Raw genomic sequence first — 15,539 nt, 5'->3', positions numbered from 1 at the left:
TCCCATATTAGCTGTGAAACAATATCCTGGCTTTGAAAGATAAATTGTCATTATTTAATTATTTATTCCCATATATGAATTAGTGATTATAATAGTATTTTGGCATTTTACAGATGTTTATATTTAAAAAATATATAGGGTATCTGAAAAGAACTTGACACTTTAAAAACTAAAGAAAAGCAACAAGCTGTATTATGATTATGCAGTTTGCGCCATAAAACTTCACAGGTTCAAGAATTTTGAATGACATCATGAAAAAAAGTGTAATAAGTAATTGCTGTATCATCACAGTTAGAAAAACGTCATGTGAGGTGTTTAAGCATTTTATTAAACAAAAAACAACCTTTCGTACTAGAGTTCAATTGTGTCACCGTATGTTGCTCAAACTACATCTAAATGGTGTGGTTCATCCCATATTCACAAACGGTACACACATTAAACTAGTCATGAAATGTATCTGTCACATGACATTTGTTCACGACGTTATGTTCATGAAACACCTGACATAACGTTTGTTTTTTGTACTGTGGCGATACAGCGATTACTTATAAGTACTTTTTTTCCTTTTAGGATAATATAAAAAATTCTTGAACATTGTGAAATATTATGGCGTAAACCACATCCATATGACAATGAGTAACATTTCTATGATTTTAAAAATCTGTCAAGAACTTTTCAGATACCCTTTATTAAAATTTGAATTACATATTCTTTTAAAATATTTTTACACTAATAAAAATTAAAAACCTTGTTTTACCTTAAAAATATGGCAAGAAAAATAGATTTAATTGCTTATTTAGAAGTTGTAAAACATGTTATTTTTCCCAATTTATTTAAACTTAAATATCTTCCTAGGTTTTTTTTTTATTATTATTTATAGCTATTTATATGCAGTTCAATTGACATGCTTTACTTTACAGTTGCTTTACATCAAAATTTTTGAAACATTAAGACAGCTAATAACTCTTACTTAATTAAACCATCAACATAGAAATTTTCGTTGGCAGTCCGAACTTATTTTGAACTTACAAGAATAGAAATTTTTTTATGTGGAGGTGCATGAAGGGGACAGCTTCACTTTAAAAAAATTTATGGAAGTCACAAAAAGCCTTTCAAAAATTCAGTTTTTAAATATTTTGTTTTTATAATAAACACTTAGAATTGGCGTCTATGAAACCAATCTCAATAATATTTTAAGAAAATGTAATGTCAACTGCTTGCAATTTTTTTTTATGTATTGGAGCTTTTCTTTCTCCAACTACATATAAATATTAAACACATAATTTTGCATATAATTTTTAAAAAATACTACATATAGGTACAACTAATTAATTGTACTTTAAATGCTACATATATTAAAAAAAATGATTTGTAACCATAATTCAAGCAGTATATAAGTCTAATAATAAATCAATACTATAAGGTTCATTCAAATGAAACCGGGTCAGTGCGTAATGACCACGAAACCATGTAACTGCATGTATGGAGACACCATCAATTGGTAAAGAGACTGATCCATGTGCAACGTTTCATGTTGCACAGTGACAGCATAATTTAACGTCAAAGAGAATTTGGTCACATAAGTTATCATCCACTATGAAACATGTCCTGTTTTGACCACAAGGGCACACTGCTTGTGTTCGTGAAACGGGAACCACCATCAATGCCCAGCGTTATCAAGCCACTTTACAGAGTCATTAAGTTGAAACCGCCAGGCATGTCCTCCAAAGGCATTCACATACGTCGTATTCACTGCAATGCAGTGAATACGACATTGCAGTAGTTTCAGTGGGAAACGCAGGAGCTGGAACATCCTCCATGCACCCTTTCACCGAGCAGACCTTTCAATGTGTGACTTTCATGTTTTTGGACCTCTAAAACAAGCTATTCGCAGATGACACACGGGATATCGCGGATATTGCAAGGGACGACGAAGCATGTGATTGGGTTCACACACAGTCCTGGATGCGATAGCAACCTACTAGCTTCTTTAAAGATGGAATTGACCGCCTAGTGTCGCAGTGGGATAAATATGATAACAGTTTTGCCGACTATTTTTGATTTAATAAAATCACTGCCATTACTTTACACTAGTGACCTGGTTTCATTTGAATGCCTCTTATAGTTTTGTGATAAAAAACTTTAGTATCAGAATTATGCATAAAATTCATAATTTCTCTTCACTTTTTTCTGAAACCCTTAATATTTTAATTTAAATGTTTCTGTTGTCAGTTTGATTATATCCTAATATTACTTTTGTTATCCTTCTGGTTTAGATCAGTCTTTCTTACTTGGAGGACAGTCACGAATTGGAATGCAGCTTCCACTAGCATTTCTAACTTCATTGTATGAGCAAAAGCAACCAGCACGACATTCTCGTGTGCAAACAGCATCAGTTTCACTTAAGGTATCACAAGATGTGCGACATGTTGGGATGCACTCGTATGGCACTTCTCTGAGAGGGCAGATTGATGTGTTTCCTAGAAAAATACGTTAAATATTTTAGTTATTTCTTTGTATATAAAATTGAATTAATAATTAAACTTGGGGAAATTACACATTTGTGCGTTGAACATTACGCTGAATCTTATATCTGTAATGTAGTAAATGACTATGACTAGAAAAATTTGACAGCCAAGGCTTAAAACAAAACCTTATTTGTACATTGAATTTACATGTATTATTAGTGACTTGAACTGAGTAAACTATTTACATGTCCTGGCACAAACAAATCTTGTCAGCGAATTGAAATATAATTAAACTGTTTTAACAGACCAATTAGTTTGCAATTTTTTTTTTTTAATATATATATCCGTGAAACACTAAGTAAAAAAAAAAGGCCCCTATTGTGTTAATGGAAATGATTATTTGGTATAAATATTACAGACTCTGCAAAATTTCTGCTGAAATGCTCCATTCATGTTCTGTACTGTATTTTAAAAATCTGTAGGCTTTATAAGTACTTTCTCCGAGAACTGAGAAACCAAAAAATGCGACTAAGTGTATGAGCAAAAAGGAGCGTTAAAACCATTCACCCTTATACAGCAACATCGTGAGTATCATTGTTTATTTATCAATGTTTATAAATTGTTTGATAAAATCTTTTAAAAATTTTGTTTTACTTTAATTATTGATAATTTTATAGGATATTTTTTATATGCTTCTAATTTTCATAAACGAAAGCTTTTTGAATATTGTCATAAAGCCAGTGAAAGGGATGATTCAAACTTTTAATTATCCCTGCCAATTAAATTAAAAAAACTTTTGATGCAAGCTACAGATCAAAACGTGGCATCTGAGAATATGGAGCTCATTTGAAAGCAATTTAAACTTTTGCTTTGAATTCAAGAGGTGACGAATTTTATGTTTGGTTTACCTTATCAAATTCTGTTTTTGATAGAGGTTTTTGAAGCCCTTATAAAAATAGTATCCTAGCTCCCTCAATAAGAGTTTAAAATGTTGACTCTATTAGTATAATATCTGACTCTACTGAATGGGTATACAGGGTGTTCCATTTTAATTTGAAAGACCTTTATTTTCGCAACCGTTAGTCCTAGATGCATACCTCCAATTGCAAAAATGTTCAAAATCAGATGCAGAATTAAGGTTGAAATAAAATTGAATTATTCTTTCCTGTTTGAAGCCAGAAGTCAATTTTTGCTTTATTTGTTCAAACTGCTAACTGCTCTTTGAATTTCGTCTCAATAAACGTATTTTGGGTTAAAGAGCAACCATTATATGAAATAAAAAGAATAATTACTTAATGGGCACTCATTTGGTCGAACACATAGTCCATCTTTTCTCTTTACATATCCATTCTGGCAAAAGCATCCACTGACACACACATTTGGACATGCACCACTTGTAGAGTTAAAACGTTTCACACGTATTTCGACATTGTGGTTTGCATATGTAATATACTTCATGAAGAGGGCACCTCTGGACAGGTTCTATTAATTACATAAATACACAAGTTAAGCTATTATAAAATGCAGTTTAGGAATGAAAATAACGCAATACATTTTTACAATAATATCTTCCTAAACTTTATATAAAATTCAGCTCTCAATTTCTATAAATATTCTAGGGTGCAAAAATGTTACGTTTGTCACAGTGTAGTAATTTAGTTTCAAAAACCAATTTATGTGACTTATTCCGTGTATTTTTTTTTTTTTTTTTTGCATGAAGTACTACAGAGAAGTTTTATTCTTTTACAAAATTACGCGAAACCACAAGAAAATGATTATTAAATGTAAGTCGACTAGGTTTTTCTAAGGGGCTCCAAATTACTTGAAGAATTTAGCATAGAATTAAGACTATAAGAAAAATATGTGTATTTTTAAAGTTATAATAAAATAATGACTTGTCAATGGAAAATAAGATTCTTTAAAGGATAATTTTTATTCAGTTTTCCAGTAGCAAATTCACCATGTCACAATCATGAAGTGCCTCAAAGAGGATTCATAATGCACATGATAATTGATTTACATTGATCTGTGGTAGACACAAATGACCCCAAAAATGCATTCCGACCGGACATAAACCTGTAAATCAACCACTGTATTCCGCTATAGAGTCGTCAGGGGGCCTCACAATTGTGGGTCTAGGGTTTCCCTTTGAGTTAGTGAAGCCCTGATTAAACGTTTAAAACTCTTGTTATGTAGTAACAAAACCGTCTCTCAATGTTACGTCCGTCACGGTGGAATTGGCCAAGAAATAATATTAACTGATATTTCTTGACTTATGAGTATTTTACTGATTTGATTCTCATTGCCTTCTTTCTCTTTTTCTCTCTTTTTCTTAAGACAGTGGTAGACTTTGAAAAAATGTAAATTGTCTGAGAATAGGGAAGTTGCAACCTATTAAATGTTCATATTTTGGATATTATAATTGACCCTCAGAACTAAAAAATTCACCATCGCTGAATTTTAAAACACCGTGATTGATTTTTAATGAATTTTTAAAAATCCATGCGCAAAAATACGCTTTTCTGAAACGTCAAGAGCCTACGTCACAGGGCGCTAATGGGCAGCCTTCCGTCAAAGATCCCTTGTTTTCGCTAGGGACATTTTGAGCGCGCTGATATTTTTATTTTTTAGAAATTCAATAATCTTTTTGAACACACTATGGAGCCCAGATTAGTTAAAGCACAATCTAAATAATCTTCCTCAACTAACATCAATGATGATATTCGAATATTTCCGAGAAGATGAGAGGTTTAATGTTCCAGAAACGCGAGGAGTTAAATGCGACGAGATCAGCCTTTTACTTTCGTCTTCGAAGTCGAATGCACTTCCTTCGGCTTCTCCCCTATCGGAAGAGTGTATGACGTCACTTCCTACGCCATTTGACGTCACAAGCGCTTGAACTTTAAAAATTTATTTAAAAAAAAACTACTTATCGTATCGCAAAAATTTTTTCACCTATGATGTTCATACATGTTACTCTATCATATAAAAATAAAATTGAAAAATCGAAAACTTCCCTATTTAGCCTTATTGAATCCATAACTTCTTTCTCACTATTCAAAATTAAATTTCATAAATCAGCATTCAAATTGCAGTAAAAATGGTAAAAGAATTTGTGTTAGTTAATTAGTGCCAAAACTATTTAAGTTATTGTTTTAATGAATCATAATTGAATCAATTTAGCATAGTCCAATGCAGATCAAGTACTCAAGATTCTTTATCGATTTATAAGTTCCCGTTATTCTGCCAATTCATTTCATTTTGTCGACATCCCTAATGAAAAAGGAATTTCACCAAATTTCTAGATTGCTGTTGTATGTACTACTATCTGGTTCACTTCGAGCACAACAGAGCCATCTCAGGGAAAAGTCAACCCCTTGTCCCGCACGTGACAGTTTAACGAATTTTTTTGCTTAAGAAATCACACACAGTTTGTAATTTGTTGGGCATAAAAAATTTGTTCATGAATATTTTGAACTCGCTCGTTATAAGCGGGACAATTTGAGCGGGACTCATTTTGCCCCCCCCCCCCTCGTCACGTGCGGGACAAAATGAGTTTTCCGTAAAATGGCCCAATTATTGTTAAGTTACTTTTATATTAAATTTATCTCACTTACCAACAGGGCAGTCTCTTGGCAACACACAAGTTCCATTTAAGGCTCTAACATACCCAGCTTTGCAAAAACATCCTCTAAGGCACTGCTGTGTACAAATTATCCGTTGACGATAATTTTCGCAAGTCTGAGGGCAAGCACTTCCACATAGTAAATATTCCTCATGCTGTTTACAAATGTCTAAAAGTAATGAAGCAATGTCATTTTATGCTATTGTTGAAGTTAAAAGATTGAACAATTGTGAGAAGAAAAGACTTTAGGAGAGTGCAGAAAGTTTACTATCATGTCACAAAACCATCTAGTTCAATTATGTCTAAGCATAATTTTTAAAGCTAGAGAGTAAAAATTAATTACATAATAATTCACTTTCTGTAAGAATCATATCCTGTGTGTAAGAGGTTTTGAAATAAATATATTTTTAGTTACCAAACCAGTATTTGTTTCCTTTGATCCGTAATTGCTGAAGATTTCTTATCTTTGCATTTTCACTTGGCCTTACTTCAGGGGAAAAAATTAGTAGCAGTCTGCTAAGTCTGCTTCGGATTGACGTTATAACTTATCCCTCAAACCGTCTCTGCATAGAAGTTCTGCTACTAGAGACAGACAGTTTGAGGAAGAAATTTTGTCAATCTGAAGCTATAACAATATGCAGGGTTGCCAACCTTACAGAAATAATTTGAGAAGCATCTGTGTTGATTTTGAGGAGCATTTTGAAATTTTGCGACGCAGCTCTGTATTTTGCATAAAGTTCGATAAAAAAAAAAAAAAAAAACTAAAACCACTTTTCTAACATAGTTTTTGAGTTTTGATAATCATTTTAAGCTCTAGCAAAAAAAAAAAAAAAACAGCTTTGTACACTGGGTCATGCTTGAAAACGCTCGGCTAGGAAATGCGGAGCAAAATAACTTTTTTGCGAAGCGGCGGAGTTTCGCTATTTTAGCGGAGCAGTTGGCAACCCTGCAGAATGCAACTGATTTTTTTTTGGAATAGAGCCCTTTCAGCTCTTTTGTTTTTAATATGGAAAACTGAGTAAAAATATTGTTACTTGCCTCCAGTACCACAGAATTCAGCTGGTATGCATTCACCATACTCATCTCGGTAGAAACCCTTTTTACAGTCGCATCCTGCTTCACAAGAGTATTGACATTTCCCTTTGTTCTCGCAGTCATTACAAGGATTAACACATTGAGTGTACTCTTCGTTTTCCCTGCAGTTGACAGCTAAAATCACAAGAGTAAGCACTGATGTTTATCTATAAATATCGTTATTTAGGGGGAACCACATAGTTTCAAGATGGCAACCGAATGAAATGAATTAGAAATCAACCCAGAACCATACTTCTGGGCATAGACGAGGGGGGAGGGGGTGTCACCAAGGATACCCCCATTTGTGAAAAAAAAAAAAACCTCCAGCATCCAGCTCTTAGCATTTATTTGAATTTTGATTTTTTGAATTCAAACTATGTTTTTCACAATCACTCATTGGGTTTCTCGTTTCTACAAATGGCTCTTATCGCAATCATAACCGCAAAAACATAATTTAAATTCAAGAGGAGGTCAAAATTCAAATGAATGCCAGGGACTGGATGTCCATAAAGTGGGTTGCGTAAGTGAACAGGATCGGGAATAAACAAAGTCGATTTTGAGGGGCACATGGGCGTCCTGAAGATGGAACATGCTCGCGAAGGACCGTAAACCAGACTAGTTTCCATTATGAATACAGAAAAATAAAATCTAAGCAACATCTACAACAATAAACAATCGTGATTGCCCCCCCCCCCAAAAAAAAAGAAAAAAGCGACAGGATTAAAAGTCCAAAGCATCGTAATATTCTGCTGTAACGTTAGGGTGTCTTAAAAAACGAAAGTCGATTTTTCAAGTCGCACGTCCTCTTATGTTTTTCCTTTAAGGTCAAAACAATTGTAAACAAAGTTTCGTATCATTTCAACAACGGCAACCCGTGCCGACTTGCGCCTGAAAGTGAAAACCAACGTTATGTACTAGTACTAGGTCGAATCGAAAAAAAGATATTTTTTCGAAGTTCGAAATTTTATGTTGATAAAAACGTTGCCCTTATAGCCCCACTAAACCACAAAAATATTGATCCAAATCAAAAAATATTTAAGTGTCCATCAGAAGGCGTAAAATTTAATATTTTTCGAAAAATTGATTTTTTTTTCCTATAGATTTTTTAAAAAATGTAAGGTAAATTTCAAGGAAGAAGTTATCAAGCTGAAAAATAAACAGTAAAGTCGATAATTAGCGTAAAATAGAAATTTTTGCTCTCTTGCAATATTTAAGTCTCCAATATAGTACTAAAAATATGGATTTTTTTTTCAATTAATTCAATTAAATTTTTCATTTAAAATACATTTTTTTACTATTCATTTGCAAATGTTGATTTAAAATTGTGTTAGTTTTTTTTTTATTAGAGATAAATCGAAAAAATCAATTTTTTGAAGAAAATTATAAATTTTAGGCTTCCTGCTGGATGCCTAAATATTTTTTAATTTGGATAAATATTTTTGTGGTACATGGGAGGCTATAGGGGCAACGTTTTTATAACGTAAAATTTTGAACTTCCAAAAAAATATATAAAAAAATTTATTCGACTAGTACATAGGGCTGGTTTGCACTTTCTGGTGCAAGTCAGCACGGGTTGCCGTTGTTCAAATTGAATGAAACTTATTTTACAATTGTTTTGACCTAAAAGGAAAAATATAAGAGGGTGTGCGACATGAAAAATCGGACATTCATTTTTTTTGGGGGGGGGGGGACACCCTAGCGCAGGTGGTTGAAATGAGAATGAGGTGACTATAGCTGAGTGGTAAGATTGCTTCTCCTAACCAGCTTCTACATCGCACCCAGTTTTATCATTTATTCTTATACAAATACAAATGTGACGACCAGCAAAAGGCTCTTAGCCTAGCTAGGCTGGTCCTAGTCAGTTTATTAGTCCTCAACCCCCAATGATGATCAATGACCCTCTTAATGCTATCTTCCCTCTTGCTCATTACAGCCTCTACCGGTAAGCTATTCCAAGAGCCCACAACCCTACTAAAGTTGTAATGTTTCCTAACTTGCAGGTTAACCTTATGCTTCCTTGAAAGTATGCGGCAGTGAGGAAGAAATTCCGTTTAGCTAAATCAAGCCCAGGCTCTTAAATTTGAATGGGAGCTCTTTTCGACTCTCTCCAAATGGATTTTTACCCCCTTTTTACAAGAATGAAGTTCATAAAATTTCAGTTTTTATTAAAAATATCTTTCTTAAGAAATATCATGCTTTTAATGAAAGAAAAATGAAGATGCTTGTGTGAAAACTGAAGTGCTTCATGCGATCATTAAATGATGAAGTTAAAAAATGTTTTGTGTTTTATATTTATTAATACCCCAATCATATACCAATACCATACCCCAATTCACTTGAGACTCTTTAGATGCTTAATTCTCAAAAATTTTCCTCGTCGGAGCACATTGTCTCAACCAGTTTTCCAGAAATGGGAGCCACCAACTTAATTTTAGTAATAGAATAAACAAAAATTTTCAGTCTAAAGAAATTGAAATACAGTACAACTTCGCTTTAACAATACCCGATTTAACGATTTCCGCAATTGAATAATACATTTCACTGGTTCGGATTTGACTATATTAACTGTCTATGCTCCTCTGTTTAACGATGTCCTTAATTTAACGAAAACTTTTTTCAGTCCCTTGACAATCGCTAAATCGAAGTTGTACTAACCTAATAATAATAAATGAACAAATGGAATAAAAGTGACTTTTTTTCTCTGTGAAATGTTAAAAGGAAATGTAAATTTTGAGCATTATTTAGTAACATCCAAGATTCTGTATTATACAGGGTGACAAGAAATAACTTGGATACCCCCAATACACCTAACTTTAATGCTAATGAAAATATTACGACCAAACTTCAAAATAAATATTTATACATTATTTCGTCTAATATATTTACAAATTTTCAAAGTGGCTACCTCTAGGATTAATACAGAACTTTAAACGTGTCACAAAACTTTCGGCTCTGGGCTGCAACTCACTTTCTCATATTTTCTCCCATCCCTTGCATAAGGATTTCTATAGGGATGCCAAAGTTTTAGGAAGTTTAGCACACAACCTTGTCCCAGGACCTTCCTGCACTGTCGAACTGCGTCAACGATCCCAATAAAATTTTTTGGGGTGGGATATGTGCTAGTTGGAAAATATTACACGAGAAAAATATTGCAAAACGCATTTTGGAAGATGTTGTCTTACCCTGGTCGCAAAAGTTCTTTAGAAACAAAAGATGGACCTTCCAACAAGATTCCACACCTGCACACAGAGCTAAAGGCACTCAAGATTGGTGCAAGACACATTTTCCGGACTTCATTGGAGCTCAAGAATGGCAACCGTATTCCCCAGATTTGAACCCAATGGATTATTCTGTTTGATCCATCGTGGAGACAAAGGTGTGTGCTAAACCTCATAAAACTTTGGCATCCCAAAAGAAATCCTTATGCAAAGCGTAGGATAAAATATCAGTAAGTGAGTTGCGGCCAAAGTCGAAAATTTTGTCACACGTTTAAAGCTCTGTATTAATTCTAAAGTTAGTCACTAGTGATGGGCATAATCGAGATCTTTTGATAATCAAGATCTCGAGAATCGAGTACTTCTGATAATCGATTGATTGCTCATCGAGATCTTTTGAAATCGAGAACTCGAGCGATTGATAATCGAGGTCTTTTGAAACCAAGAACTCGAGCAATTGCAATTGATATCTCGAGCGATCGACAACTCGATTATTTTGAATCGAGATCTCAAGATGTTTAAATGAGTTAGTTGGTAAGGGGTAGCTAAAAGTAGGTGTGGAGGGTTGCATAGAGCACACTGCGCTACTAAAATTTAAAGCGCCTTTTTGAAGTCAAAGTGTTAGGCCTGAAATATAAGAATTAAAGCTAAGCCAAAAAGCTAAATCTAATAAGAATTAGGACTCAGGGTTAGACCAAAGTGTTAGGCCTAAACGTACAGCCTAAAAGTAAACTAGGCCGTAACACTAAGGCCTAAGAGTTATGCCTTAGTGTTACGCTTAACTGTTAGGACTAAGTGTTAAGCCGAAAAAGCTATGTCTAAAGGTAAGCCTAAAAGCTAAGCCTAGGACTAAGGCCTAGAGTTAGAATTAAGATTTAGGACTCAGAGATATGCCTAAGTGTTAGGCCTAAAAGTAAAGCCTTAAAGTTAAGCCTAAAAGCTTGGCCTCAAAGCTAAGCCTAAAATCTAAGCCTAAAAATTATGCCAAAAGCTGAGAGCTTGTCCTAACTGTTAATGCTTAGTTTCTAGGCTTACCTTTTAGGCCTAAGAGTTATGACTAAGTGTTAAGCCTAAACAGCTAGGCCTAAAAATAAAGCCTAAATGCTTAGGCTAAAAATTAATCCTAAACGCTAAGCCTTAGAGTTTGGCCTTAAGGCTAGACCTTAAATTTAAGCCTAAGTTAAGCCTAAAAGCTAAGCCTAAAAATTGAGCTTAAAAGTTGAGCCTAAAAATTAAGCCTAAAAGCTAGGCCTAAGAGTTCGGTTTAAGGTTTGGGCCTTAGTATTAGGCTTAAATGTTAGGCCTAAGTGTTAGGTTTAAAATCCAAGCCTAAAAGGCCAAGCCTAAAGCCTAAGGTCTAAGAGTTAGGCTTGAGATTAAGGCCTTAGAGTTAGGCCAAAGTGCCTGAAAGATAAGCCTTCAAGCTATGAATAAAAGCTAGGTCAAAAGGATGTCTAAGAGTTAGGTCTAAGTGTTAGTCCTAAATGATAGTCCTAAAAGTAAAGCTTAAAAGTTAAGCCTAAAATCTAAGGCCTAAAGCTAGGCCTAACAGTTACGCCTTAGTGTAACGCTTAACTGTTAGGCCTAAATGTTATGCGGAAGAAGCTGCGCCTAAAAGTAAAGCTTAAAAGATAAATCTAAGAGTTAGGCCTCAGAGATATGCTTAAGTGTTAGGCCTAAAAATAAGCCTAAAAGCTTGGTCTAAAAGCTAAGCCTAAAAAAGGCCTAAGTGTTAGGCCTAAACGCTAAGCCTGAGACATAGGACTAAGTGTTAGACCTATGTGTTACGTCGGAAAATGTAGGCCTAAAAGTAATGCCTAAAAGTTAAGCCTATAATAGCAAAGCCTAAAAGCCAAGCTAAAAATTGAGCCTGTTAATTGAGCCAAAATGCTAGGCCTAAGATATAGGCTTTAGAGTTAGGCCTAAGAGTCAATTTTAAATGTTAGGCCTAAGAGTTAGTTCTTGGTGTTAGAATTAAGCCTGAAAGTTGAGCCTAAAAATTAAGCTGAAAAGCTAGGCCTAAGAGTTAGGGTTCAGATTAAAGCCTTAGTATTAGGGATAAATGTTAGGCCTAAGTGTTAGGTTTAAAAGCCAGGCTTAAAAGCTGAGCCTAAAAGCTTAGCCTAAAAATTGTGCCTAAAAATTAAGCCTAAAAGTTAGGCTTTAGAATTAGGCCTCACAGTTAGGCATTAGTGTTATACCTACGTGGTATGCCTGAAAGGTAAGGCATAAAGCTTAGCCTAAAAGCTAGGCCAAAACTAGGTCAAAGTGTTAGGCCTTATCGTTTTTCCTAGGTGTTAGGCCTAAAAATAAAGCCCTAAAAGTTAACCCTAAAAGCTTAGCTGAAACGCAAAGCTTTAAAACTAAGCCTAAAAGCTAGGCAAAAGAGTTAGGCCTTAGTGCTAGGCCTAAGTGTTACGCTTAAAAAACTAGTAAAAAGTAAAGCCCAAGAGTTAAGTCTAAAACTAAGCCTAAAAATTAAGCCTAAGTGTTAGTCCTAAGTGTAAGTTCGAAAAGTAAATCCTTAAAACTAAGCCTAAAAGCTTGGCCTAAAAGCTAAGCCTAGAAGTTAGGCCTAAGGGTTAGTTATAAGATTTAGGCCTCAGTATTAGACGTAAATGTTGGGCCTAAGTGATAGGTTTAAAAGACAAGCCTAAAAATTATGTCTGAAAACTAAGCCTAAAAGCTAGGTCTAAGAGTTAGGCTTCAGTGTTAGGCCTAGGTGTTAGTCCTAAAGGCAGGGCCTCAGTGTTAGGCCTAAAAGTAACGCCGAAAATCTAAGTCTAAATGTAAAGCATAAAAACTAAGCCCAAAAGCCAGGCTTAAGAGTCAAGCTTTAGTGTTACGGTTACTGTTAGGTCTAAGAGTTAGGCCTAAGTGTTAGGCCGAAAAAGCTGGGCCTAAAAATTATGCCTATAAATTAAGAATAAAATTTAGGCCTAAGAGACAGGCTTTAGTTTTAGGCCTTAGAGATAGGCATAAGTGTTAGACCTACGTGGTAGGCATGAAAGTGAAGCCATAAAGCTAAACCTAAAAGCTAGGCCAAAAAGCTAGGTCTAAGAGTTAGGGCTCATCGTTAGTCCAAAGTGTTAGGCCTGAAAATAATGCCTGAAAGTTAACTCTAAAAGCTTAGCCTAAATGGAAAGCCTAAGAGCTAAGCCTAAAAATTAAGCGTTAAAGTTCAGCATAAAAATTAATCTGAAAAGCTAGGCCTGAGAATTTTAAGCCGAAAAAGCTAGGCCTAAAAATTGAGCTTACAAATAAAGAATAAAAACTAGGCCTTAGAGTTAGGCTTAAGATGAAGGACTTAGTATTAGCCGTAAATAATAGGCCTAAGTGTTAGGTTTAAAAGCCAAACGTAAAAGTTAGGCCTAAGAGATAGACTTTAGATTTAGGACTCACAGATAGGACTAAGTGTTAGACTTACGTGGTAGGCCTGAAAGGTAAGCAATAAAGCTTAGCCAAGAAGCTAGGTTTAAGAGTTAGGCCTCATTGTTATTCCTAAGTGTTAGGCCTAAAAATAAAGCCTAAAAGTTAACCCTAAAAGCTTAGCCTAAATGCAAAGCCTTAAAGCTAAACCTAAAAATTAAGCCTAAAACCTAAGCCCGAAAGCTAAGCCGCAGAGTTAGGCCTTGGTGTTAGGTCTAAGTACTAGCGCGAAGTATTACGCCTAAAAAGCTGGAGAAAAAGTAAAGCCTAAGAGTTAAGCCTAAAAGCTAAGCCTAAAAATTAAGTCTAAAATTTAGCTTAAAAATTAAGTTTAAAAGCAAGGACTAAGAGTTAAGCCTAAGTGTAAGTTTTAAAAGTAAATCCTTAAAATAAAGCCTAAAAGCTTGGCCTAAAAGCTAAGCTTAGAATATAGGACTAAGAGTTAGTCTTAAGATTTAGGCTTCAGTATTCGACGTAAATGTTAGGCCAAAGTGTTAGGTTTTAAAGTCAAGCCTAAAATTTTAGCCTAAAAATTATGTCTGAAAATTAAGCCTAAAAGCTAGGTCTAAGAGTAAGTTAGGCTTAAGAGTTAGGTTTAGGACTTAGACCACAGAGTTAGTCCTCAGTGTTAGACCTAAAAGTAAAGCCTCAAAGTTAAGCCTAAAAGCTGAGTCTAAATGCTAGGCCTTAAAGCGAAGCCGGAAACCCATGCCAAAGAGTTAGGCCTAATTGCTAGGCCTTAGTATTCGGCCTAAAAACCTGGGCCTAAAAGTAAAGCTTAAAAAATATGCCCAAAAGCTAGGCCTAAGAGTTAGTCTTAAGATTTAGGTCTGAGAGTTAGGCCTAAGTGGTAAGCCTGAAAGATAAGCTTTAAAGCTAAGCCTAAATGCCGGTCCAAAAAGTGAGGTCTAAGAGTTAGGTTTAAGAGTTTGGCCCCAGTGTTAGACCTGAGTGTTAGTCCTAAGTGTTATTCTTAAAAGTAAAATTAAGCCTAAAAGCTTAGCCAAAATGCAAAACCTAAAAGCTAAGCCTAAAAATTAAGCCTAAATGCTAGGCCTAAGATTGAGGCTCAATTAATAGTCCTAAGTTTTTGGGCTAAAAGTAGAACCTTAAAGCTGAGGCAAAATGCGAAGCGTAAAATCTAAGCCCGAAAGCTAGGCCACAGTGTTAGGCCTTAGTGTTCGGCTTGAGTGCTAGGTCTAAGAATTAGGCCTAAAAGTAAAGCCAAAATTTAAGCCAAACAATTAAGTCTAAAAGCAAGGCCTACGCGTTAGACTTAACTGTTAGCCCTAAGTTTTAAGCAGGAAAAGTTCGGCCTAAATGTTGACCTTACAAATTAAGTCTAAAAAATAGGCCTAAGAGCCGGGCTTAAGTATTTCGCCTGAAAGGTAAGCCTAAAAGATAAGCCTAAAATTAAGCCTAAAAATTAAGTCTGAAAGCAAGGCTTAAAGTTAAGTCTATGTCTTTGTCCTAAGTGTAAGTTCCAAAAGTAAATCCTTAAAATTAAACCTAAAAGCTAAGCCTAAAAGATAGGCCTCAGAGTTTAGCCTAAAGATTTAAGCCTAGAGGTTAGGCCTAAGAGTTAGTCTTAAGATTTAGGTCTTAGACTTAGGCCTAAGTGTGACGTCTGAAAGATTAGCCTTAAAGCTAAGCCTAAAGCTAGATCAAAAATCTAGGTCTAAGGGTTAGGCTTTGTGTTAGGCCTCAGTGTTGATAATAAGTGTAGGG

At 34.8% G+C, this 15,539-nt stretch overlaps 1 protein-coding gene across 1 annotated transcript in view; it reads right to left on the bottom strand.

Annotated features, from left to right (window-relative positions):
• Window positions 1–15,539, bottom strand: part of LOC129219085 (SCO-spondin-like) — a 47,226-nt gene that overhangs the window by 949 nt on the left and 30,738 nt on the right. The window contains exons 6-9 of the mRNA XM_054853404.1: window positions 7,168–7,302; window positions 6,090–6,262; window positions 3,761–3,950; window positions 2,292–2,480 (exon numbers count right to left, since the gene is read on the bottom strand). Coding sequence (XP_054709379.1) covers window positions 2,292–2,480; window positions 3,761–3,950; window positions 6,090–6,262; window positions 7,168–7,302 — 687 coding nt within the window. The remainder of the gene's footprint in view (window positions 1–2,291; window positions 2,481–3,760; window positions 3,951–6,089; window positions 6,263–7,167; window positions 7,303–15,539) is intronic.

Source organism: Uloborus diversus, chromosome 3 (assembly GCF_026930045.1).
Source record: "Uloborus diversus isolate 005 chromosome 3, Udiv.v.3.1, whole genome shotgun sequence".
In the NCBI taxonomy this organism is placed as follows: domain Eukaryota; kingdom Metazoa; phylum Arthropoda; class Arachnida; order Araneae; family Uloboridae; genus Uloborus; species Uloborus diversus.
This window is presented reverse-complemented; position numbering and strand designations above follow the sequence as displayed.